Source organism: Dermacentor silvarum, chromosome 3 (assembly GCF_013339745.2).
Source record: "Dermacentor silvarum isolate Dsil-2018 chromosome 3, BIME_Dsil_1.4, whole genome shotgun sequence".
Taxonomy (NCBI): domain Eukaryota; kingdom Metazoa; phylum Arthropoda; class Arachnida; order Ixodida; family Ixodidae; genus Dermacentor; species Dermacentor silvarum.
This window is the reverse complement of record NC_051156.1, coordinates 8,432,778-8,454,166: the sequence shown is the minus strand read 5'-3', so window position 1 is coordinate 8,454,166 and position 21,389 is coordinate 8,432,778. Positions and strand designations below refer to the sequence as shown.

The window sequence follows — 21,389 nt, the reverse complement described above, 5'->3', positions numbered from 1 at the left end:
AAAACCACATCGAAAGAAACAATACATGACCGCACAAAGAGCGATGGAACGAAAAATGTTAGGCCTAACATCAAGAGACAGGAAGAGAGCGGTGTGGATCAGAGAACAAACGGGGATACCCGATATACTAGTTGGCATTAAGGGGGAAAAACTGAAGCTGGGCAGGCCATGTAATGCGTAAGATGGATAACCGGTGGACCATTCAAGTTACAGAATGGATACCAAGAGAAGGGAAGCGCAGTCGAGGACGGCAGAAAACTAGGTGGGGTGATGAAGTCAGGAAATTTGCAGGCGCAAGTTGGAATCAGCTAGCGCAAGACAGGGGTAATTGGAGATCACAGGGAGAGGCTTTCGTCCTGCAGTGGACATACACATAGGCTGATGATGATGATGAATTCAATATTGCAGTATGAGTGGGAAAAAGAAACTGTCCAGAATACATATTTGCAACTTAGTTAAGTCCCTTGTTTGAACTCAGCAAGAGTTGCATCTTGATGCTGGTGCCTGACAGACGAACCCGTTTTTCAAACGAAGCCTGTATTGCCTCACAAGTGTTGGCAGTGGCGGTGGTGGTGGTGTCACGCTACAACCTTATCGAAAATATGTCGAAAAGTCGCGTCTCGTTCCCTTGGTATATACCAAAATTGGTATGGAATGGTATGAATGTATGACTAACATGACTGATGATATCACATGACTGATAACATCACAAACTCGTCAGTTACGTCACGAATAACGATAATAAAATCACGTGTGGCGCATACCCTTATTAGATATACGCGTATGAGCCAGGGACAAGAAAGAAAGGAAGGAAGAAAGAAAGAAAGAGAGAAAAAAAGAAATCACGTGGGCCTCATACCGGGGCCGCACATTTCAGCTCCGCTCCCAGAGTAGAGCTGGTGCAGGGAAAGCTGCGCGGGCGCCAGATCACGTGGCGCGCTCGACCAATCAGGGTCGTTTGTTGTGTCACGAGGAGAGAAAGGAAAGGAAAAGGGCTTGGTGCGCGCTCCACCAGGTTTCTCTATCCTCAGATCAGTTTCGGCGTCCAGATGGGAGTGCCGCGTGTGGTGCGTTCCGCCGAGGAGCAAGCTGAGTTTGAGCGACGGTGCTGCGAACTGGCTCGGGAATGGGCTCGTTATCGACGCGCCGATATTAGCGAGAGGGCTTCCGAAGCCCAGGCGAAATGTCAGCGAAGAGCCGCGGACCCCGAGTTGTGGAAGCGCGATGTTGAGGCCAAACGTCAGCCACGAGCTGCCAACCCTGAGTTTAGGGCAAACGAAGCAGAACGCCTGTGACAGCATGGTCTTGCCACAAGCTTCGCTTACCCCCATTTTCTCTACAAGGGAAGGGCTGGTGATTTTTTTCGTCAGCACTTCGTTGGCAATGTTGAAGAGCCGTTCCACCGAAGCGCTTGAGGGTACTGCCGTGTTGTACTTGAGGAAAAGTTGGTTCAATCCCTCGAAATTCTTCATCTGCGACAGTGGGTAGTCAACTGGTACCAGCAAGTACAGCGACAGCTCATCCTGTACCTCGGCTGGAAGGGTTCGGTGCCCGTGAGGACAGGAAACTTTCCATCCACCGCAAAGTCCCTCGAGTGGCGCTGCGATCCTGACGTCATAGTCCCTTTGCGGCAGGCCGGCAAGGAGGAAAAAAACTACAGGAGGGAGCGTCATGTGACAATCTTGAAGCCTAGTAATTAAAAAATACAACGGAGAACTCACGAAAAAAATGCCCCACAGTCACATGACAGGCCAAAAAGGCAACTGTCCGTCCGTCCGCCTCACGTGGTCGCCCATCCACCCTGCGTGATAAGCTGCGTACGTGCGTGCGTCTGTTCAATGCCATGGAACGTTTACAGAAGGAACGCCCTTTCCTCTGCCGTTCCTTCATAAACGTAACAAGTTACCATTACAGTTCCACCGACCCTTTATGGAACGGTGGCGTTCCTCCGTTCCTCCCAAAAGAAACTAGTTCCAGGAATGCCATTCCGTACAATACTGTGCAGGAGCATGTTTATCTAGGTCAATTACTCACGGGACAGAGATCATGAGGAGGATATTTACAGATGAATAAAAATGGGTTGGAGTGCATACGGCAGACATTATACCAAATAATGACTGAGAGCTTACCACTGTTGTTGAACAGGAAAGTACAATCATTGCATTCTAGTGGTGCTAACATATGAGACAGAAACTTGGAGGTTAACAAAAAAGCTTCAGAACAAGTTAAGGACCACACAAAGAGCGTTGAACGACAAATATTACATGTAATGTTAAGAGACGGGATGACAGCAGTTTGGATCAGATAGAAAAAGGGGATAACCAATATTCTAGCTTACATTAAGAAAAAGAAATGGAGCTGGGCAGGCCATGTAATGCATAGGGCAGATAACTGGTGACCATTAGAGTTAACAGAATGGGTACCAAGAGAAGGGAAGCGCAGTCGAGGACAGCAGAAAATTTGGTGGCATGTTGAAATGTGGAAATTTGCAGGCACAAGTTAGAATCAGCCAGCACAAGACAGGGTGGAGGTCACTGGGAGAGGCCTCCGTCCTGCCAGTGGACATAAAAATAGGCTGATGATGATGAATCCAAGTATAAAAGCACCTTTGCATTCCGCCATGGCGGCTACCGCCACCAGGATCAAACCCACGACCTCAACCTCGGCAGCGCAATGCCACAGCCACTAAGCCAGTGCAGCAGGTGATCTATGCGATCATGATGTCATACAGAAGTACCTGTGAGGCTGCGATGATGGCCTTCCTGGAAGCTGCCTCGCCTGCAGGGCTGAACTGTCCGTCCGTCAGAACAAGCAGCACATGGAACTCACGGCTGTCGACGGCGATTTGCTGCGCCTTCTGCACCAGGGGTGCAAAGCTCGTCGGGCCTGACAGCTGCACCTGCAAGACAGCAACCAAATTGATCACGGCCTATACTCGCAAGACCTTCTCCTTTGGAAGATTGTTTCCTCATTGGCTGGCATTTTTCTGTCATCTACTATAGACAGTGATTAATGAGATGATTGCTGCAGTAATAGTTAATCATGAATGGCACTTAAAGAAGAGGAGTTTTGTGAATAGAGGCCCCGAGCTCAAATCTACAAAATGCTCTTTCATAAGAGCATTTCCTCATAGGCCAGTGCACCATTCACACTAGCGATTGACATGATGAAGAGATGAGCACCACAGTGATGACCGATCCTGATGGCACTTATGCCATGAAACTAAGCAGGCAACATTTCGATAGGCTTTGTGCATGAGGGACAAAAGAGTAACCAAAAGGTTTTTGCGTTCTTACTCATTTCTAAGGGTGTTAGAATATTTGAAATGTCGAAACAAATCTGAATCAAATAGTCATTGCAATTTGATTCGTATTCGATTAGAAAATTCACTAATCAGAATTCTCTAATATTTGTCCGTGTTCGATTATAAGGAATAACAGCAGTTGTTGGAGTCTCTAGAGAGACAGCCTGATGCAGGATAGGTGCAGTTGTTATGCAGGGGCACCAGTTCCTGAGCAAATGCACAGGCAGATAACTCCTGTTTATTCATTTCAAATCATTAAATAAGAACGCCTCGCTTCTAGGTGGCCTATATATGAATGTTGTATTGATTTAGGCAAAGCAGTTTATATTATTTGGACAGTCTCATAATGTTCGCATTCATTTAAAACAATGTACTACAATGCTGTAATATGACACCTCTCTCCTTCAATGAACACAACACTCCGGTTGTGTTCTCATACTTGCCGTACACAGCAAAGCAGATGGCAAAGTGGATAGCAGCCAACTTAAGTCTCATTCCATTTCTGATGAAGCAGTCAAAAAAAGAAAGCTTTGCGAAGACAGCATTAAAGTCAAAAACGCCCCCACCCCCCCTCCTGTCTCCGTCAGGCAGTGCTGTGGTAACAGTCGACACCAAACTAACCTTGTGGGCAGTGTGTGTGTAGGCACACATGAGGTCGTTGAAGTCCAGGCACGAGGCGCCTGACTCAATGAGGGGAAATATGTCCGCATCCTTGGTGACAGAGTCCCCAAAGCCATAGGCCGGGATGGGGTTCCCATGCAGCAGGGGCCCCACTGCAGCACCCAGGGAAGCCAGCGCCCTCTGGTAGGGGTTCTGTGCACCTGGCTTCAGGGCGTGCAGGCTCTCACCACGAAACGTCCGCCTGCCCTGCCACTCATTGCTGGCCGAGAAGTCGACGCCCACAATGACGTGGATGTCGGGAAGCCCTGTCACGGACGAGAGGCAGCAAGGAGTGTGAGGTGAGAAACATGCGCTTTGAAAGCAGCAGCAGCTGCAAAAGCTGCTAGTAGTAACGCAATTAATAGGTAACTACTTTGAAATGAATGGTGAAAAAAAAATGGGGGGGGGGGGGAACAGAAGACGACAGGGAGGGTGTGGCACTGATTACCAAGTGAAAAGTTTATTGCACAAGGTGTAGGGTATAAGGTCCTTCGAAGGTCCTTCGATAACGGAGGACCTTACAAGGTCCTTTGTTATCAGGTCTTAAATTTCTCAATTTGACAGATGAAAAACGGGTGTTACTTTTAGAGAAAAACAGGGCAGAAGTTGGGTTTTTGTAGTTTAGCAGCCAAAAGTTAGGGATTCTGGCAACTTTCACAAACAATTAACAAAGGCAATGGTCTTCTTTTGGACACAAGTGCTCTATTTATACAATCAAAATCACTGACCGGAACATATAATAACAAAGAGAGTTGTTTGCAAGTTATTTGGCAAACTCCTGTATACAAAGTCCCACTGGCAGGCATTATTTACACTTTTAAAAGAAACAAGAAACCACATAAAGAAGAAAAAGGTTTCTGGCGATCCCTTCTATACTTTGTTCACCTTTTTATTGAAGGAAAAAAAGAGGTACAAATAGTAGTGCACACATTCATGCCTTTTAAGAGGTGTGATGTTTTTCTTATCTTACAAGCCCCTGTTGACATTCATTATCAGGCGCTTTTTGAGTATTTCCCTGTCCATCCTAGACTTTTCAAACCTCTCGTCCTTGTCCTGTTTTACTGCTTCACTCTAGATGCCCTTGCAAGAAAATTATTAGAACACCAACTAGACCAATCTCCCACCCTTCTTTGACAGGTACCACAATTTAGAAAACATGCTCTCGACATCACAGCTACCGTTCACAATGAAAAATAATGTCAGTGCTGCGTTTGCTTCCTAGCGCATCACCCCTATTCAGATACATGAGCCATGTACAAACTGCGTTGCGATGTGCCATTGTCGTGTTCATGTACTAAATGCAGCTACTAAAAGGGCAACAAGGTTTTGTTCACTAAAGGCCAGCAGGCACTGAATAATATTATATATGCCAGTTTTTTCATGAGTGTTGCGTGAAAAAGAACCATACGAGGTCTGTTAGAAAAGTATCCGACCTTTGGCCGAAGAAAAAAAACTGGCTTAACTGTAGCGTTGGAAACCTAATCACCCTCAAAGTAGTCTCCTTGAGACTCCACACACTTCTCCCAGCGGTGCTGCCATTCTTGGAAGCATTCCGAGAAGGCCACTTTCGGAATGGAGTTTAGCTCAGCTGTCGTTGCAGTCATAATGTCCTCTTTTGTCTGAAATAGCGCTCCTTTCAATGGCCTCTTGATTTTGGGAAACGGCCAGAAGTCGCAGGGGGCCATATCAGGAAAGTAAGGAGCCTGTTGAACTACAGGTGCGTACTCGTGGTGTACCACACCGCAGGAGTCAAAGAAAGCAGTCAGCGTCACTTTGACGTTGCTGCACATTTGGCGGGCCTTCTTTGGTCTTGGTGACGTGGAATGCTTCCACTGTGATGACTGGGATTTGGTTTCCGGGTCGTGCCCGTACACCCAAGACTCATCACCAGTGATTATGACGTTTATGAAGTCGGGGTCACTGTTTGTGGAATCCAGCATGTCCTGTGAGACTTCAACACGAAGTTGCTTTTGCTCCACCGTGAGCAGCTTCGACACAAATTTTGCCGCAACTCTCTTCATGGCCAAATCTTCGGTCATAATGGAATGTGCAGAAAAAGTGCTGATGCCCACCTCTTCCACAATTTCTCGGATAGTCACACGACGGACCCGCATCACCACAGCGTTCACTTCGGCAATGACCTGGTCATTTCGGCATGTTGATGGCCGACCGGAGCGTGGCTCACTCTCCACCAATAAGCGGCCGTCTTCAAACCGGTTGTACCACTCCTTAATCTGTGTGCTGCTCATAGCATCGTCACCGAAAGCCATCTGAATCTTCCAAATGGTTTCCACTTGGCTGTGGCCCAGTTTCTGGCAAAATTTGATAGTAGCGATGCTCCAGTCGCTCCGTCATTTTCCTTGCAATAAAAAAAACCCGACAAGAGCACTGCGCACTACCCCACCCAAACACTGCGTCCTAGCGACTGATGCTATCGGCAGGCGGGAAAAAATTCGCGCATGCACACGAAGGTTCAAGCACAGGTCGGCTGATGCAAGCGCGCTTGTTTCATATCCACCAGGTGTTCGCAAAAAAAAAAATAAAGTCGGATACTTGTCTAACAGACCTCGTATATCAAATTCATACATGAATAATATATCTTGACCACTTGTTCACACAAGTAGGGCGGATTCAGTGGTTTTGTGACACCTGCTTTTATTATTATCCTTTACGAAAGGGTGAAACATTGGGGATAAATCAGGTTTATCTCGATTTTCATGAAACTGGTTCACGGCACAAAAACCTGTAATTATCGGGATTTTACTTGAAAAAAAAATGAAGTTCCCTAAGTATACACTAGAAAAATGCAAAAAGAAAACTGGAGCTAGTGTGGTAACAAAGCTGCTCTCACAATCTTCAGATTTTGCGACTACAATAATGCATTTCAGCGCAGCTTGCTTGTGCACGAACTAACCTGATGGTTAAACGCCTCCAAGGTCCTTCTACACTTTCATCGAAAGTTTCATATAGGGACAGAAGGTGGCATCAGAGGCCACACCAGATGGCCCAGCTGCGCGATCATGCAAATCTTTCACCGGGATAGGCGCCTCTCCCACATTTATTTCAGCATGTTTGCAGAGTGAACATGCAACAGGAACTTTGGCAAAATAATTCAGTATGCGATGCATTTGTATTTAAATTATACAAGGCAGCATTGTGTGATTCATGTGGCCCCCCCTAATAGCATTCCTCGAACAAAAAGAATCAGTGAGTGGGTCCTCTTCACTATTCCATAGGTTGTTAAATTAGTTTATTTAAATGGTTGGTTAACTTTGTTAGTTTGATTAGGTAATTGGTTTTGTTACTTTAGTTATTTAATAATAGGTAAATCTTGCTAATTAGTTAATTAGGTTAGTTTGTTCTGTTTATTATATTATTTTAATTTTGTTATTTATAGTTATCTTTGGTTAGTAGGTTAGTTATCATTTCATTTATTTAAGTTATTTGAATGAGTTATTTGTCAGTGTAGTTATTTAGTTAGTGCATTAGTTAATTAGTTACAAGCTGGTAATTAGTTTATTTCCGTTAGTGTTGTTACATTAGTCAAGTTAGTTATTATTTAGTTTAGTTCATCAATAGTGAGTTTAGTTACCTAGCTAGTTCACTTAGTTATTAGTAATAGAATTAGTTTAGTTAATTATTAAGTTAAGTTAGTAAGTTAGGTTAGTTAAGTTAGTTATTGGTTTAGCAAGACAGATAATTAGTTTAGTTATTGTAGTTAATTATTTATTTGACTGGTTAGTAAACTTCTTACAGTTATATCTTGCTAGTTGATTAGTTTGGCTAATTAGCAGCTTAGTTATTTATTACTTATGTAATTAGTTTACTATTTATTTCATTTAGCATTGCTAGTTAATTTATACTCACGCGCATCTGCAACGAATGTCTCCACAATGAAATGACCTCTACAACGATGGAATAATTATGCCCTGGTTCTATAGTGAGGTGTGTAGTGCGCGACCTTTACAATGAAGTGACGTGTATAACAAATTATTTCAAAGGCCCCAAGCACTGCGTTATAAAAATGTTCCGACTGTAATTACATATTGTACATATTGTTTAGTTTAGTTAATTATGTTTGGTATCAGTGAGTTTAGCGGTTTAGTTAGTTAGCTTAGTTCGTTATTAGTTTTGGAATTGCTATAGTTAATTGGTAACTCGTGTTTTTTAATTAGTTATTATAGTTACTGTAGGTACTTATTTGTTTAGTTAGTAAGTCAGCTTAGTTTGGTCAGTTAGGCGCCCATGCAACTAGACTGATATGCAGGCACAAGACAAAACGATCTTCAGCTTATTTTTGATTGGTGCAACACTTGGTTAATGACCTTAAATTCATCTAAATGTAAAGTCATCTCTTTTACTCGCAAATACTTTATCTCTACGTTCTCTTATCACATAAATAACAACCCGATTTCTCCAGCCACTTCATACAAGTACTTGGGAATTAATTTCATGCCAAACCTTTCCTGGAACCATCACATTACTACCATATGTGCTAATGCCTCAAGGTCACTAGGGTACTTACGTCGAACCCTGCGCAAATCACCCTTCAACATCCGTAAACTAGCTTTCCAAACGTTTGTTCGCCCGCAGCTCGAATTCGCTTGTCCAATCTGGTCACCTTACCATGAGAACCTAACCAGCTTATTAGAATCTGTCCAAAATAGAGCCGCAAGGTTTATCTCTCCATAACTATGCATACAATTCTAGTATTTCGCAAATAAAACTGGATATTTCACTTCTACCCCTCAGTGTCTGTCGTGACTTCGCTCTCTTATCTCTACTTCATAAGTACGTTCATGCGGATAGGAAATCTTCATTGTGGCTTGAATTTGCACCATGCACATCACGCAGGCTACATAATCACCTCAGCTTCACTCGGATATACAGAAACACTCACGCATTCAATTGGTCGGCCCTTCCCGGTGCCATTAGATTAGGGGATGCCCTTCCTGATTCCATAGTCTCCGAAAAAAATCCTGACAAATTTCGCCAGCTCCTCATTTCGCATTTCATTGCGTAATCTCGACAAAAATGCGTGTCCCCTTCTTCTTATGTTTCCTCATGATATGCCTTCTGTTAGCTTTTTTGTTTATCGGATCACTTTGCTCTTTTTCTTGTATTACTATGTTTCTTTTTTTTTCTCTGATTAGAACGTCATCAGTCCGATATATTTTTTTATGCAATACTGATGTAACCCCCTTCAGTTTATTTGTCCATTGTTATTTTTTGTTGTAGTTGCTATTTTTGTATTCTTATGTATACGACATTGAATTGCCTATTCTTATGTGGACTGTACCTTTTGTTATATTTGTATAATCATCCAGCGTACGCAGGAAATCATTCATTATTATGCCAATTAATCATGCATGTATATTATGTACCAATTATGCATGCTGTTTTCCTTTTCTTTGTGATGCCCCCCTTACCCAATGCCTCTCACGAGGCCTGTAAGGACTTTTAAATAAATAAATGTTAGTCATTGTCGGTATCATGAAGCATGCTGTCACCACACAGAAAAAGATGTACTATCGTGCTCAGTATAAACTACAATGTGCAACCGCTTTGACAAGTGCTTTCACATTGTAGCTCATACTGAGTGTGATAGTACAGTGCAAGAACTGAAATGGGAGCAGCTAAATACAGCATAGCAGGCCTTTTGTGTTTAATTACAGAAAAGTGCGTTGAGCAATCACTGCGTAGCCAGCTTTGAACAACGGAGTAGCCACAAGTGTATGTTTTAAATTCTGAATCAGGCTGCTGTTACAAATTCAGGTTTGCGTTGAAATTTTTGAACACTGCACAGAAATGGGGCGGCAATTCACCCGTTGTGCCGACAGTGTTCACACGCTGATAATCATCGACCCATGCGCAAAAGTCAGCTTTATGCACAGAACGCCTGCGGCGTCCGTCTGGCGTCTGCTCCGATGCCCTTCTACTTGTGCCAGCGCTTCGATGTGTCCACTGTGGGCGCTATATAAAACACTCCCATAGCGTTAAGTGGGAGTTTCGTAACCAAAAGAAAAGTACTGAAGGACCCTGACACCACATTGATGCAAATATATTTCTCTGCTCCCATCTGCTTTATCTCGTCTGACCGTAGATAAGTTTATCCTGGTCAACAAATCATCGGTGTTTGTAGAAAATTTTTTTTTGTGTGTGTGTGTATGCAGCCATTGGGCCTGTAAAATCTTCTGGGTGCTGTGTTAACTCATGAGATACAAATAGGGATACGCGTCCTTTTTTTTCTGCTTCGTGGCGCATTTTCAGCAGTGAATGATTAACTTGGACGATTAAGTAAAGTGCCATGGTAAATGCATCTATGTTGTGGGGTCTCACATGTGCTCTTGGGACAAAGGAACGACACATAGTAGTGCAAACAATCAAAAGGGCATTTATTGCACCTTTCATACACTAATACATACTAGCCGAATTACAACCAATTGAACATTCACACGGGCGCGCGACAAATCAAGGAAGTCCGACTCACCGCGACCCGATAGCGAGCGAATACGTTCGCCCCATGCTATGACACCATCGCCTAGTCGTTCACGTGTACAGTCACGCGAACGGTGGCGCGCTCGAACGATCCGTGTTCGTCCATACCGGTGTCCCGCTCTAAGCCTCGCGCGACGGTCGCGCGAAGCGGGCCGGCGCACGCGCGAAGCGTTCGTGCGTGTTGGTCGCCGATCCCCAGCCAAAGAGAGAGCGCCTCCGACCTTTTTCCCCCAAGTGACCCCGCCGTTCGGTGGCGCCAGCATCGCGACACTAGCGCCATCTCTCGCAACGCGCCGCAACCACCGCCGGGCTTAGCCACGCAGAGAAGCCGGACTACAGGAGACATGCGGGGAAAACAACATCATGGGACGCGTGAGAATCGCGCATCCCCACATCCCCCCAACCTTAAATCACTACACATACGCCGGCGAAACATGTCACAAGGCCTATCAACGCGCGCGTCGCGAACAAAAGTTAGTACATGCGACAGTGGCGCCGCCGAGTAAATGTCCACGCGTTATCCGCAACGTGCGAGCCGATATTGACTCTGGGGTTCACCGCTGGCGTCCGTTGGTCACAGCACCACGTCTGCAGATTCGATGGCACGACTCCAGCCCAGGACTCCGGAAACGGCGACGCAGAAGTCGGCACGAGCAAGCGTCGCTCGCGCCCTGCTGACGAGAGCCGCAGTAGCCGTTGGTGACTGCCGGCTCTTTTCCCAGCCGCCGAGGGTTGCGAGCCGGACATTGGCGGCCGCCGAAGTCGCTGCGCCGAATTGACCACAGGCATCTCCAAAGCCTGGGGTAGCTCGATTGTAGTCCGGGGCAGCAGCGCTGACGATGTGCAGGTGACAGCAAACCAGGGGTGACTCCGCTCACGCTGCGTACACTCAACGCACTCGACAAACACTAAAGTAGTGCAAGGGAGAGGAATTCGGCATACGCATCGCCCACGTGGTACGATGTTCAATTCGGCTAGCAAAAATTTCGGGTGGCATTTCAGATGCTAAGTTCACGTGAACAAAGCTTTTTTTTTTTTTTTTTTTTTTTGAGTCGAACGAGTAATTTCAATTCGTGCGAAGCGAACTAATGAGGGAAGAAAGGTGCGACATCTCAACACCACGGTCCCCCAGGTTGTGTCCCTCAATGTGCGACAGGCGGCTTTGTTAAGCCTTAGGCCTAATGCGTCGCTACTTTGACAACAACCGGCATCCAAAAAAAAAAAGAAAAAGAAACAACACTCAAAATGGGCACAAGAACAGGCAGCCGCGAGGAGACGTTAGCTCTGTGAGGTGGTCCTACTCCGCTCGGTGCACACAGCATCCGAGTTGACGGCGCCCACCGTCCCAGACGGTGTCGGAGCGCCCGGTGCCAGGCCGCAATACCAGTCAGCCCGTAGCGGCACCCGTGGCCCGCGGCCACCCGGCTCCCTGAGCCTCGACTTCCTAAGTCAAAGATATAGAAGAAGCTATGTACAGTCAACCACAAAAGTTTGCGGACCACGCGAGCGCGTGCCAGACTGCCTATCCGCGCCACCTAGCGGTACGCCACCTAGCGGCGACAGGGGCGCTCTCCCGGATATGAGCCCTCTTGGTACTCGCCTGCCTGTTAATTTTTTATTCCCGTGCATGACATTGTTAGTTCGTTGTGTTGACGCAGAGCGCTGTCTGCGATAAGACCGCCACATATCTGGCTTGATAGCAGTATCGGAGCAATCACTGCAACCTTTGTCGACTGGTGTGCCAGTGGGTAGATAAGTTTCACGAAGCGCTGCGACGATTTTTTTACGCGACGTTTACTGGCGCACTTTGGTTGGCAGCATCTTGGTCCAATGAGTGTTGCTGCTTCTGCGTCTTGAGAGAAAGGGTAGGGAGGTGTTTCACTGTCATCAAAAATAAAGAAAAAGCGGATGCATAGAAAATTTTCTTTCACACATAGGCGCATCTTCGCATCAGTCGCTGAAAACGTAGTAGACTTGCTTCAGGCCACGTGGTGATTGCCTATTTGGAAAGATGCCGCTGCGTGTTCCACTTGACGAAAGAAGGCACATTGTGCGTTTATTTATAGAGGGAATACCTCAGCGCGAAATCTGCCGCCGAACCAACAGGAGCCGGACTGCCGTGAATAGGATTATTCAAGCTTTCCGCGACGATGACAGATTCACAGATATGGAGCGCAGTGGGCGTCCAAGGGCCACGACTGAGGAAGAGGACCGCCTGATTACGGCCGCCATCGTGGCTGATCCTTTTCAAAGTGCAGAGGATATCCGAGAAGCGCTCTCGCTCACGGTATCGTCTGAGACTGTAAGAAGAAGGCTGAGTGAGCTTGGCCTGCAGTCTTTCGTAGCAGCACAGAAGCCCTGCCTCTCAGACAGCCAGCTACAAGAACGACTCATGTTCGCTACAGCAATGAAAGATTGGACAACAGAGAAATGGGGTGATGTCATCTTTAGCGACGAGTCAACTTTTTCCACGCGCTGGGACCAACGGAAGCGGGTTTGGCGTCCACTAAACTGCAGGTGTGTTTACAGTGTATTGGCAGTTAATTCACGAAGCTAATTCTGCATCTCAACATGTTTCACGTAAAATGAGCTTTTGGACATTACGAGATTTTTCTGTAGTGGTATTATGTTGAAAACTTTAACGATTGTTTCATAGTACTACTTACTCTGAAGCTAATTAAAAGCTGCCAGTGGGTCTTTCAGTACTATCTAATGATGTTTGCACGTTTTCTATTGCAACTCTATAACAGCATTATAAAGTTCATACGCAAGAGGAATCACAACATTTTTAGACGCGCCGCTGGAACCCAATTGTATGCTATTTCTTGCAGATATCTGCCTAATTACACACAGAGTGTTCTATCCAGTGGACGGTGTTCCGTGAGCGTGTGGGGAGCAATCAGCAAAGATGGCCTTGGTCCCCTTGTGCGTCTGGAAGGGCCCTTCACTGCGTCATGGTACTGCGACGTCATCACTAGACACCTCGTTCCGTATGCGCTGGACGGTCCCTTCAGCGACGGCTGCTATTTTTTTCAACACGACCGCAGCCCGATCCATAAAGCACGTATCGTCCAGTCATTGCTAGAAGAACATGCTGTTTGCCAGCTTGAGTGGCCTCCATGTGGCGCCGACTTGAATCCCATAGAAAATGTCTGGGGCATGTTGAAGAAACGGCTGTCCACACGAGCCAACCGCGGCCGCACGGCCGATACGCTGTGGCAAGCGATCGCACAAGAATGGGAAAGCCTGCGCGGTCGACCGGAGATTACTGAATCTTTGTACGAGTCGATGCCCACACGCATCAATAAGGTGCTAGAAAACGGCGGACATTTCACTTCCTACTAGATCATTGAGAGACCTATGTTTCATGACACTTCTGTAAATGTCTTGTGAATAAATTCATCCCCTTCAGACACGAATTATGATGCACTGTCTGCAAATGCGTCAAATGCGCATGGCATCATTTCAAGACGCTCACTATTACATTCCAAGAAAGAAGACGAAGCAATGTGCTGTTTTGTGCGAGTTTCAGTAAAAAAAATTAATTAGCGTATAACTCATTATCTAATTATTCTGAAATCCGTCAGCTTCAATGCTTGCATAAAAAGAATCAACTATTAGGCCCGAAACGCATGCACACTTGCTTTTTCGGTTGTATTCGTGTCGACCGGAGAAAAAAAATACTCTTGACGTTGGTCTTGGAACGCGGCACGTCGAACGATTGTCTAACATGGTAGTGTCTCCAGCAAAGTGATCATCTGCAGCAATACGCAGGACAATGAAGTTAACTGACCGCTAGTTGTCCCATCAGGAAGCGGACACGAATGTGCACACTGAGTTTTAGGTCATTTGAAGAAACACGTGGCGTGGGACGCGCCTCCGAAGTTCGAGTCCCCAAACGAGGACGCCGTGTCGCAAAGGGTTATAAAAAGAGTCATCGCACCCGATTATTTCTTATTTTTCTAAATGTAACCACTATAGCAGCGCGGTGGTTCGGGCTTTGCGCAGCAAAACCTGGGCGCAGGCGATCAAATCCCGGCCGCTACTGTCACTTAGCGATGGGGGAGGAACGGAAAAATTCTGCCTACTGACTAAGCATCTGTGTCCCATGGCTGCCTCACCGCTCACTCACGCACTCACGAAAAAAAAAAAAAAAACAGCGTGGCTACGCGAAAATAGAACTGATAACAGCCGAAGAATACGCTGTCTGATTACTTGTACTGATATTCTGCTCTCAAAATATAAGCAAGTAGCCCTGGCTAACAAAGAGCGCGTCACGTTGAAAGAGATAGGTAGAAAATATTTGCGCACAGTGCGAAAATAGACAGGCCATAGATTTAAGGAGGGATGCGTCTTCAACGTAGCGCTGCTGTCGATCGCTGGTGACGTAGCGGAAGTGTCGCGAAGAGGCTCTTGGCCACGCGCTCGCGTGGTCCGCAAACTTTTGTGGTTGACTGTACATAAGAAATTCAGACCACCCACGAGGCTTCCGTACTCACTCGCTTCAGGCTTGCCAATGCTCCGCGGGCGCTAGGCCTCGCTCTCCCAGGATGCAGACCACGTGGCTCTCGTACCGACGAGTGTAGTTCAAAACACTCGCGAAAAGGCTTAGCATGTCGAAAAGTTCAAACACGCTACAGCAACCGCCGCCTCGCTCAAGAAAGCACACTGCCGACACTAGCGATCAAAATCCACGCTAGGACTACGCTTCGGTTGAAACATCTCGAACCGAGCAAAGCTGTTCAAATTATCGTCCGATGCCCCAAGAGATCCACGTTGGGCAGCCAGATGTGGGGTCTCACATGTGCTCTTGGGACAAAGGAACGACACATAGTAGTGCAAACAATCAAAAGGGCATTTATTGCACCTTTCATACACTAATACATACTAGCCGAATTACAACCAATTGAACATTCACACGGGCGCGCGACAAATCAAGGAAGTCCGACTCACCGCGACCCAATAGCGAGCGAATACGTTCGCCCCATGCTATGACACCATCGCCTAGTCGTTCACGTGTACAGTCACGCGAACGGTGGCGCGCTCGAACGATCCTGTTCGTCCATACTGGTGTCCCGCTCTAAGCCTCGCGCGACGGTCGCGCGAAGCGGGCCGGCGCACGCGCGAAGCGTTCGTGCGTGTTGGTCGCCGATCCCCAGCCAAAGAGAGAGCGCCTCCGACCTTTTTCCCCCAAGTGACCCCGCCGTTCGGTGGCGCCAGCATCGCGACACTAGCGCCATCTCTCGCAACGCGCCGCAACCACCGCCGGGCTTAGCCACGCAGAGAAGCCGGACTACAGGAGACATGCGGGGAAAACAACATCATGGGACGCGTGAGAATCGCGCATCCCCACAATGTCTTGCATAAATGCATCTATGAATGTGACCTTGATTCTCTTGTTCGAAGTGCAGCTCCCTCAAGAGGAAGGATGCGCAGCCTTCTGTTTGAAATTTCAACCGTTTTCATAGCACACAGCTGCTTCATACTTTACCAACACCATCGCCACCATGATCTACGCAGTATGCTTGTTTGTTTGCAATGCCCAAACCTGGTGAGGGGCCCTTTGAAAAGACACTAAAGGAAAATATTACGTCGAGTTAGATCAATAGGGTATTACTCTAGAAGTGTATCATTGCTTTCATCATTGTTTTAATATATCACTTTGTTATGTAGAAAATTGCTGCCGTAGATATAGCTGCTGCTTCTCAATTTGAACTGCCCACACCAAGACGAAGGTGTTGACATCATCTCCACGTGACCTCCTTTACACCACTGTTACGTCTTTTCGAAACTCTTTATGACAAGTACTGCTTGGTGCCTGCCGGTGTTCTGCTTGCGTGAGTCGCTCTGCGGCTCTGCTTGGGTTCAGGATACCGGATGCGGTTACTTGAGCCTCAGTGGCTGGAGCCTGTGAGGCAGGTTGCCGCCTCCACAGTTGTAAACAGAGAAAGCAATGCCCCTCGCAGTGGTGGGTCATAGCAGCCACTCTCTGTGAATAAGCAGTGCTGACATCACATATGAGAGGTACCATATTCCACAACAGGTGCCACTACTCTGGCTTTCCATTTGCATCATTTTCTCGCTTACAAAAGTCCTGTTTTCATTACAAATGACAAATTCGTTATTACACAAGCCTAATCTCTCAATCTAGTATGACTTAAGAGGAAGCTTTAGCTTGGGCAGGGAAGAAAGGTCGCTTGCAGACGCTAGTTGAGGCAAAGGGTGTTGTTCTTATTTGGTGCATGCCTCAAGTGGAGCAGCCGTCATTATGCTGAGACTGTGACAATGTTTGTTCAGCTGCATGTCTTCTGCCACCTACCCAAATATTTTTTATCCTACTAACAAACAATTTCACCAACTTACAAGTGGCATGAAAATACTGCCTATTCAAATACACGTAAAATGCAGAAACACCTTTCTGAGATAACCACAGGGCTAAGTTTAATGGAATTTGTTGCACTTGAGTGAAAAAGTTCAATTCTAGTGGCTGTTGGAATGGAATATTGATTTAGGGCCTTAATTTTTTTAAAGCAATATTGAAAAATTTGTAAGTTTGAAAAAATAGAACCACAATGTTTACAAATTCATAGCCTTGCAGCAAGAACAGATATCCCAGTTCTACAAACTGCATCCGTTAGAGCATTAAAGCAGACAAATTCGAGATATCAACTTATATCTTACACCAATTCGTTAAATTGTTTACAAGGGTTTTACAAAAGTCCTACTCCCGTATTAGTGGTAAACTTGAGAGCCATGTATAACGCATAAATTTTGTACACTTTAGATGTACTATTAGATACAATTTACGGAATTGTGATATCGTTTTTCATTTCTGAGTTACAGAGTTAATTGTAAATTTGATAGTTTCGTTTTTTGAAAATTTGTGATTTTCAACAATCAATATTTTATTTAAAAATTCCAAGCCTAAATCAAAATTCGCTACCAACAGTCACTATATTTTCTTTTAAACGCAACACCCTCATCAAATTTGGTGCAGCGGTTTCCCAGAAAAACGATTTATCCTTTCCCATGTATTAAGATAGGAGTGCCGAGCTAAAGCTTCCTCTTAATATTTTCCTTTAGTGTCCCCTTTAAAGAGCCCCTCACCTTGTTTGGGCATTGTAAACAGACAAGTGCAGTATGTAGATCATACGCTGACGATTGTGTCTGCAAAGTATCAAACCGTTGCTTGTTGAGAAAACGAGTGAAATTTCTAATGAAAGCCAGTGCACACTTCCTCTCAAGGGAGCCCTGCTCGCTGCTGGAGAATCAGTGTCACACACATAAATGCCTCTACGTGAGGCTGGTCAAAGTATGTGACTTCAGTAAATCATCCAATGCGAAACCATCTTGAAAGTGCACCGCTAGGGTGGCTAGTGCCACACAGCAAAGAAGGAAAAGAAAGAAAGGAGGACACGGTGCTCACGACATGTGACGCAGTCCTCATCTCCGGCATGGGAGAAGGCAAGGAAGGAAGGTCGCTTGCAGAGGCTAGTCAAGGCAAAGGGTGTTGTTCTTATTTGGTGCATGCGTCAAATGGAGCAGCCGTCATTATGCTGAGACTGTGACAATGTTTGTTCAACTGCACGCTTCTGCCCCATACCGAATCATTAACAATGTTAATAGCGAGTATTTCGGTCCATATATCTAGTTACCGTAACCAGAAAGAAAGATTTAAACCATAATGTTTCTGTGAATGAATGAATGATGTCAAGCGTACAGCCCTCACCTGCCCGTCGCATGGCCGTGCTGACTTCGGAGAAGGTGCTGAAGCGGTCACGGAAAGCAGCAAAGTCGTGCACTTCCTCGCGCGACAGACCAAGGATCGCGAACAGGCTGGTCGAGTAGTAACGACTCTTGGCCGCAGGCATCGTGCCATCGTCCACGACGTCCCGCACGGTGGCTGGGGTGCGTTCCTGCTGGCTCTCCTCGTGGCAGTAGTGGTCAAAGAGCAGCAGGAACACAAAAGTGGCCACCACAAAGCAGATCAGTGCTTCCATGGTTGACACCCTACACAGCCAAAGACCAAATGTGTGCCGAGTAAATCGTGGCACGTGCAGATAGAGCAAAATGAGTGGAAAAGTGAACACCCATCATCTGCCTCACAACAAAAGGACAGCACTTCCGTCGTTTTACCCCGAGCAAGTTCTTTAGAAACTCGCCAAGAGGACAGGGCTTCACAGGCTACCTTGATGCAACATTTCTGCAAAACGCCAGCCTCTGCAAACTTCAAGCTTCCCTCACTTTGAGTGTTCGATCAATCTAGGCTTTTGCATCTATCTACCAACTCTCTGATTAGCTCATTTCATATAACTGCCAGGGGACAGAGACGAAGAAAGCAACAAGGAAAACAATGGACTTGCCACTGTCACTTTATTCGAAGGAAACCACAAGCTAACAGTTTTACATGGGCATTATGTGTGCTCCAGACCACTGCAACCATATCTGACTTAATCAAAGTTTGGGCATTGCTCTAGATACTTGTATTACGCTTGCTGATTATTACTATGCTTGTTAGCTTACTGCTGTGCTGATGGAGCTTACAGCTTACTGATACAGGATACTCGCGGCATAGTGGCTAGGAACAAGGTCTTGGGGGTTCTGTAGGTTAAAAAAAAGAACATTGGCACCAATTAATATGCTCAGAACTGCGCTTCAACTCTGAATAAATTTTGCCTGGCTGTGAAATGGCTAAGAAGTCAATTGAGCCCACTCTCCATGTGAGCACACACAATGTTACTGTCCACTTTTTATGACTTTTTAGGACAGGTTGAATTGAATGTTGCCACGAATGGCCTCTTTACGATGTAAATGCATGACCGGCTCTGATGCATCATACCTAGCTATCATTGCAAATTGGCTCGTTTCGCATTGCTGTGGTTAGTGCATAATTTGAATTATGGTGTGGGTTCAGCTCATGCAAGACATGTGGACAAACAGAGGCCCACAGGAGATTACTTTTTCCTTAAGTGCAGGTATTTAAACTGGTATTGGTGACAAAGCAGACCAGTCAAAATACATTAAATGTCAGGCTTGTTCCATACTATGCCAGTTACAAGACACTGTTTCAAACTTCAGACATGCTACGGCCATCAATTTGTGGGGTGACTGATCTGAAGCCATGAAGAAACAAGATTGAAACTTTGCTTGAATGTGCCCCACTTGCTAAGAGTGGTAGAAATGGCAAACCTAGTTGAAAATAGATAACAATTAGTTGGAAATTTTTATTTGTTTTCGCTTAAACTGCATTCATACACCTGCTTTTTTGTTGTGGTGCTTGGGAAACCAATACTTCAAGCTTATTCTCCATAAGTGAGATGAACTTCAGCAGAGTTTCTCGCCAGTAATTCGGTCTGGATTCTGAATCATAATTCGCAGCACAAAGAAATACAGAGAAGGAAAACTTAGTACTATGACACGTTGCTCGTGTAGTCCCTACTTTACCTTGTCTGCGTCTTTTTTTTTGTTCAAACTCTGTTCAAACTCTTCAAAGTACTCTGTTCTTGTTCTGAATTCTACAGTTTCACAAGGAGCATGATTGGGGAACCCTGATCAGAGGTTACATGAAAAGAGCATCAAGGGCACATTTGCCAAGGTTCAAGCAGGTTCAATTTATTATTCTTGCCTGTCTCAACCTTGTTAGCCCCCTCAAAATTTTGCAGAATCATGCTACTAAGTATATCCATCCCACTTATTCTTTCACCACGAGTGTGTGAACGTTAAACACTTTGGCTTGACACGCTTTGGTGACCTTTTCGCTAGCCATAACTATACTATCTTTACAGCACACAGAACACTATGTCTCTATGACAGCCTTTTCTTAATGCATTATTCATATAGAACACACTCATAAACCAGCCAGTGATAGAATACCAACATTACCAACTCTGCCATGTATAGTTCCACTTCTCATATCTCAAGTAGTATTCACAGCTTCACAATTTCGAACAAATGAAAGAAAGCTGTTCTTTATTTACCATACACCTAGCACTTATGAGCTTTTTTAATGAGCTGCCTGTTTGCGCCATTTACAGTGGCAGTCCCTACAAACATGGCAATAATACAACGTCCCACTTATTCCTGCTCAATGCTCCTGAATCTAGAAATTTCTCCACGGTACCAAACTAGAGGCATAGGCAGTGGATTCCACGAATCACTTTGAGACATAGAAGCTTTATATATATATATATATATATATATATATATATATATATATATATATATATATATATATCAACTATACGTACAGGTTCTGGCGCCGACGTATATGAAATTAATGCGCTGCAATAGTGCACAGCTGTTCCATGTAGGCGCGGCGACAGCAGCAACAAATCGACGAGGGCAGCGCTTCTCCCCTGCGATCACTCAACACACGCGCGACGAGACGCACAGCTGCACGAATTTCAAAGCGTTCCGCTCGCAGTGTTTCCGGGCTCATCGCCGGCGATTTCGGGTCGCTGCGCCAGCTTTGCACGCACTGTTCACTGTACCGGACATCTTCGCAGCAACGGCCAAATGTAAACGAAGTCTCACGCCCGCTTTGTGTAAACAGTGTTACGTCCGTGGTTGTGGCGTGCGTTCTGTAGCTGCTGCTACTCTCACTCCCGTCTTTCGTCTCCGTCTGACTGTAACACGAAAATGGTTCGTCACACAACGCGCAGAAAGCAGTAAGTACTAAAACAGTATACTACAACACAGGAAATCAAGTAACGACGATCGCGACACAGGTAGAGCAGTCGGGGCAGTCTGACGGGAGCGCAGGCTCGAAAACGAAAACTGCGGGATTACCGCGGCTCGGAACACGGCTACGTTCGGCTACGCGAAGGGGCGTGGCTGGCTTAGCTTCGGTACCATCCGCCGGATCCTACGCAGCCGACGCAGCCTCAGAGAGGTGCGACGTGATCAGGCTCGCGCCTTGCACTGCACC

General features: G+C 45.9%; 1 protein-coding gene across 1 annotated transcript in view; it reads right to left on the bottom strand.

Annotated features, from left to right (window-relative positions):
* LOC119445306 (uncharacterized) overlaps positions 1-21,233 on the bottom strand; it is a 31,616-nt gene extending 10,383 nt beyond the window's left edge. Inside the window, exons 1-4 of the mRNA XM_037709620.2 lie at positions 20,710-21,233; positions 18,192-18,472; positions 3,926-4,230; positions 2,738-2,899 (exon numbers count right to left, since the gene is read on the bottom strand). Of these exons, the coding sequence (XP_037565548.1) occupies positions 2,738-2,899; positions 3,926-4,230; positions 18,192-18,462 (738 nt within the window). The 5' untranslated portion in view covers positions 18,463-18,472; positions 20,710-21,233. The remainder of the gene's footprint in view (positions 1-2,737; positions 2,900-3,925; positions 4,231-18,191; positions 18,473-20,709) is intronic.
* Positions 21,234-21,389: the final 156 nt, after the last annotated feature.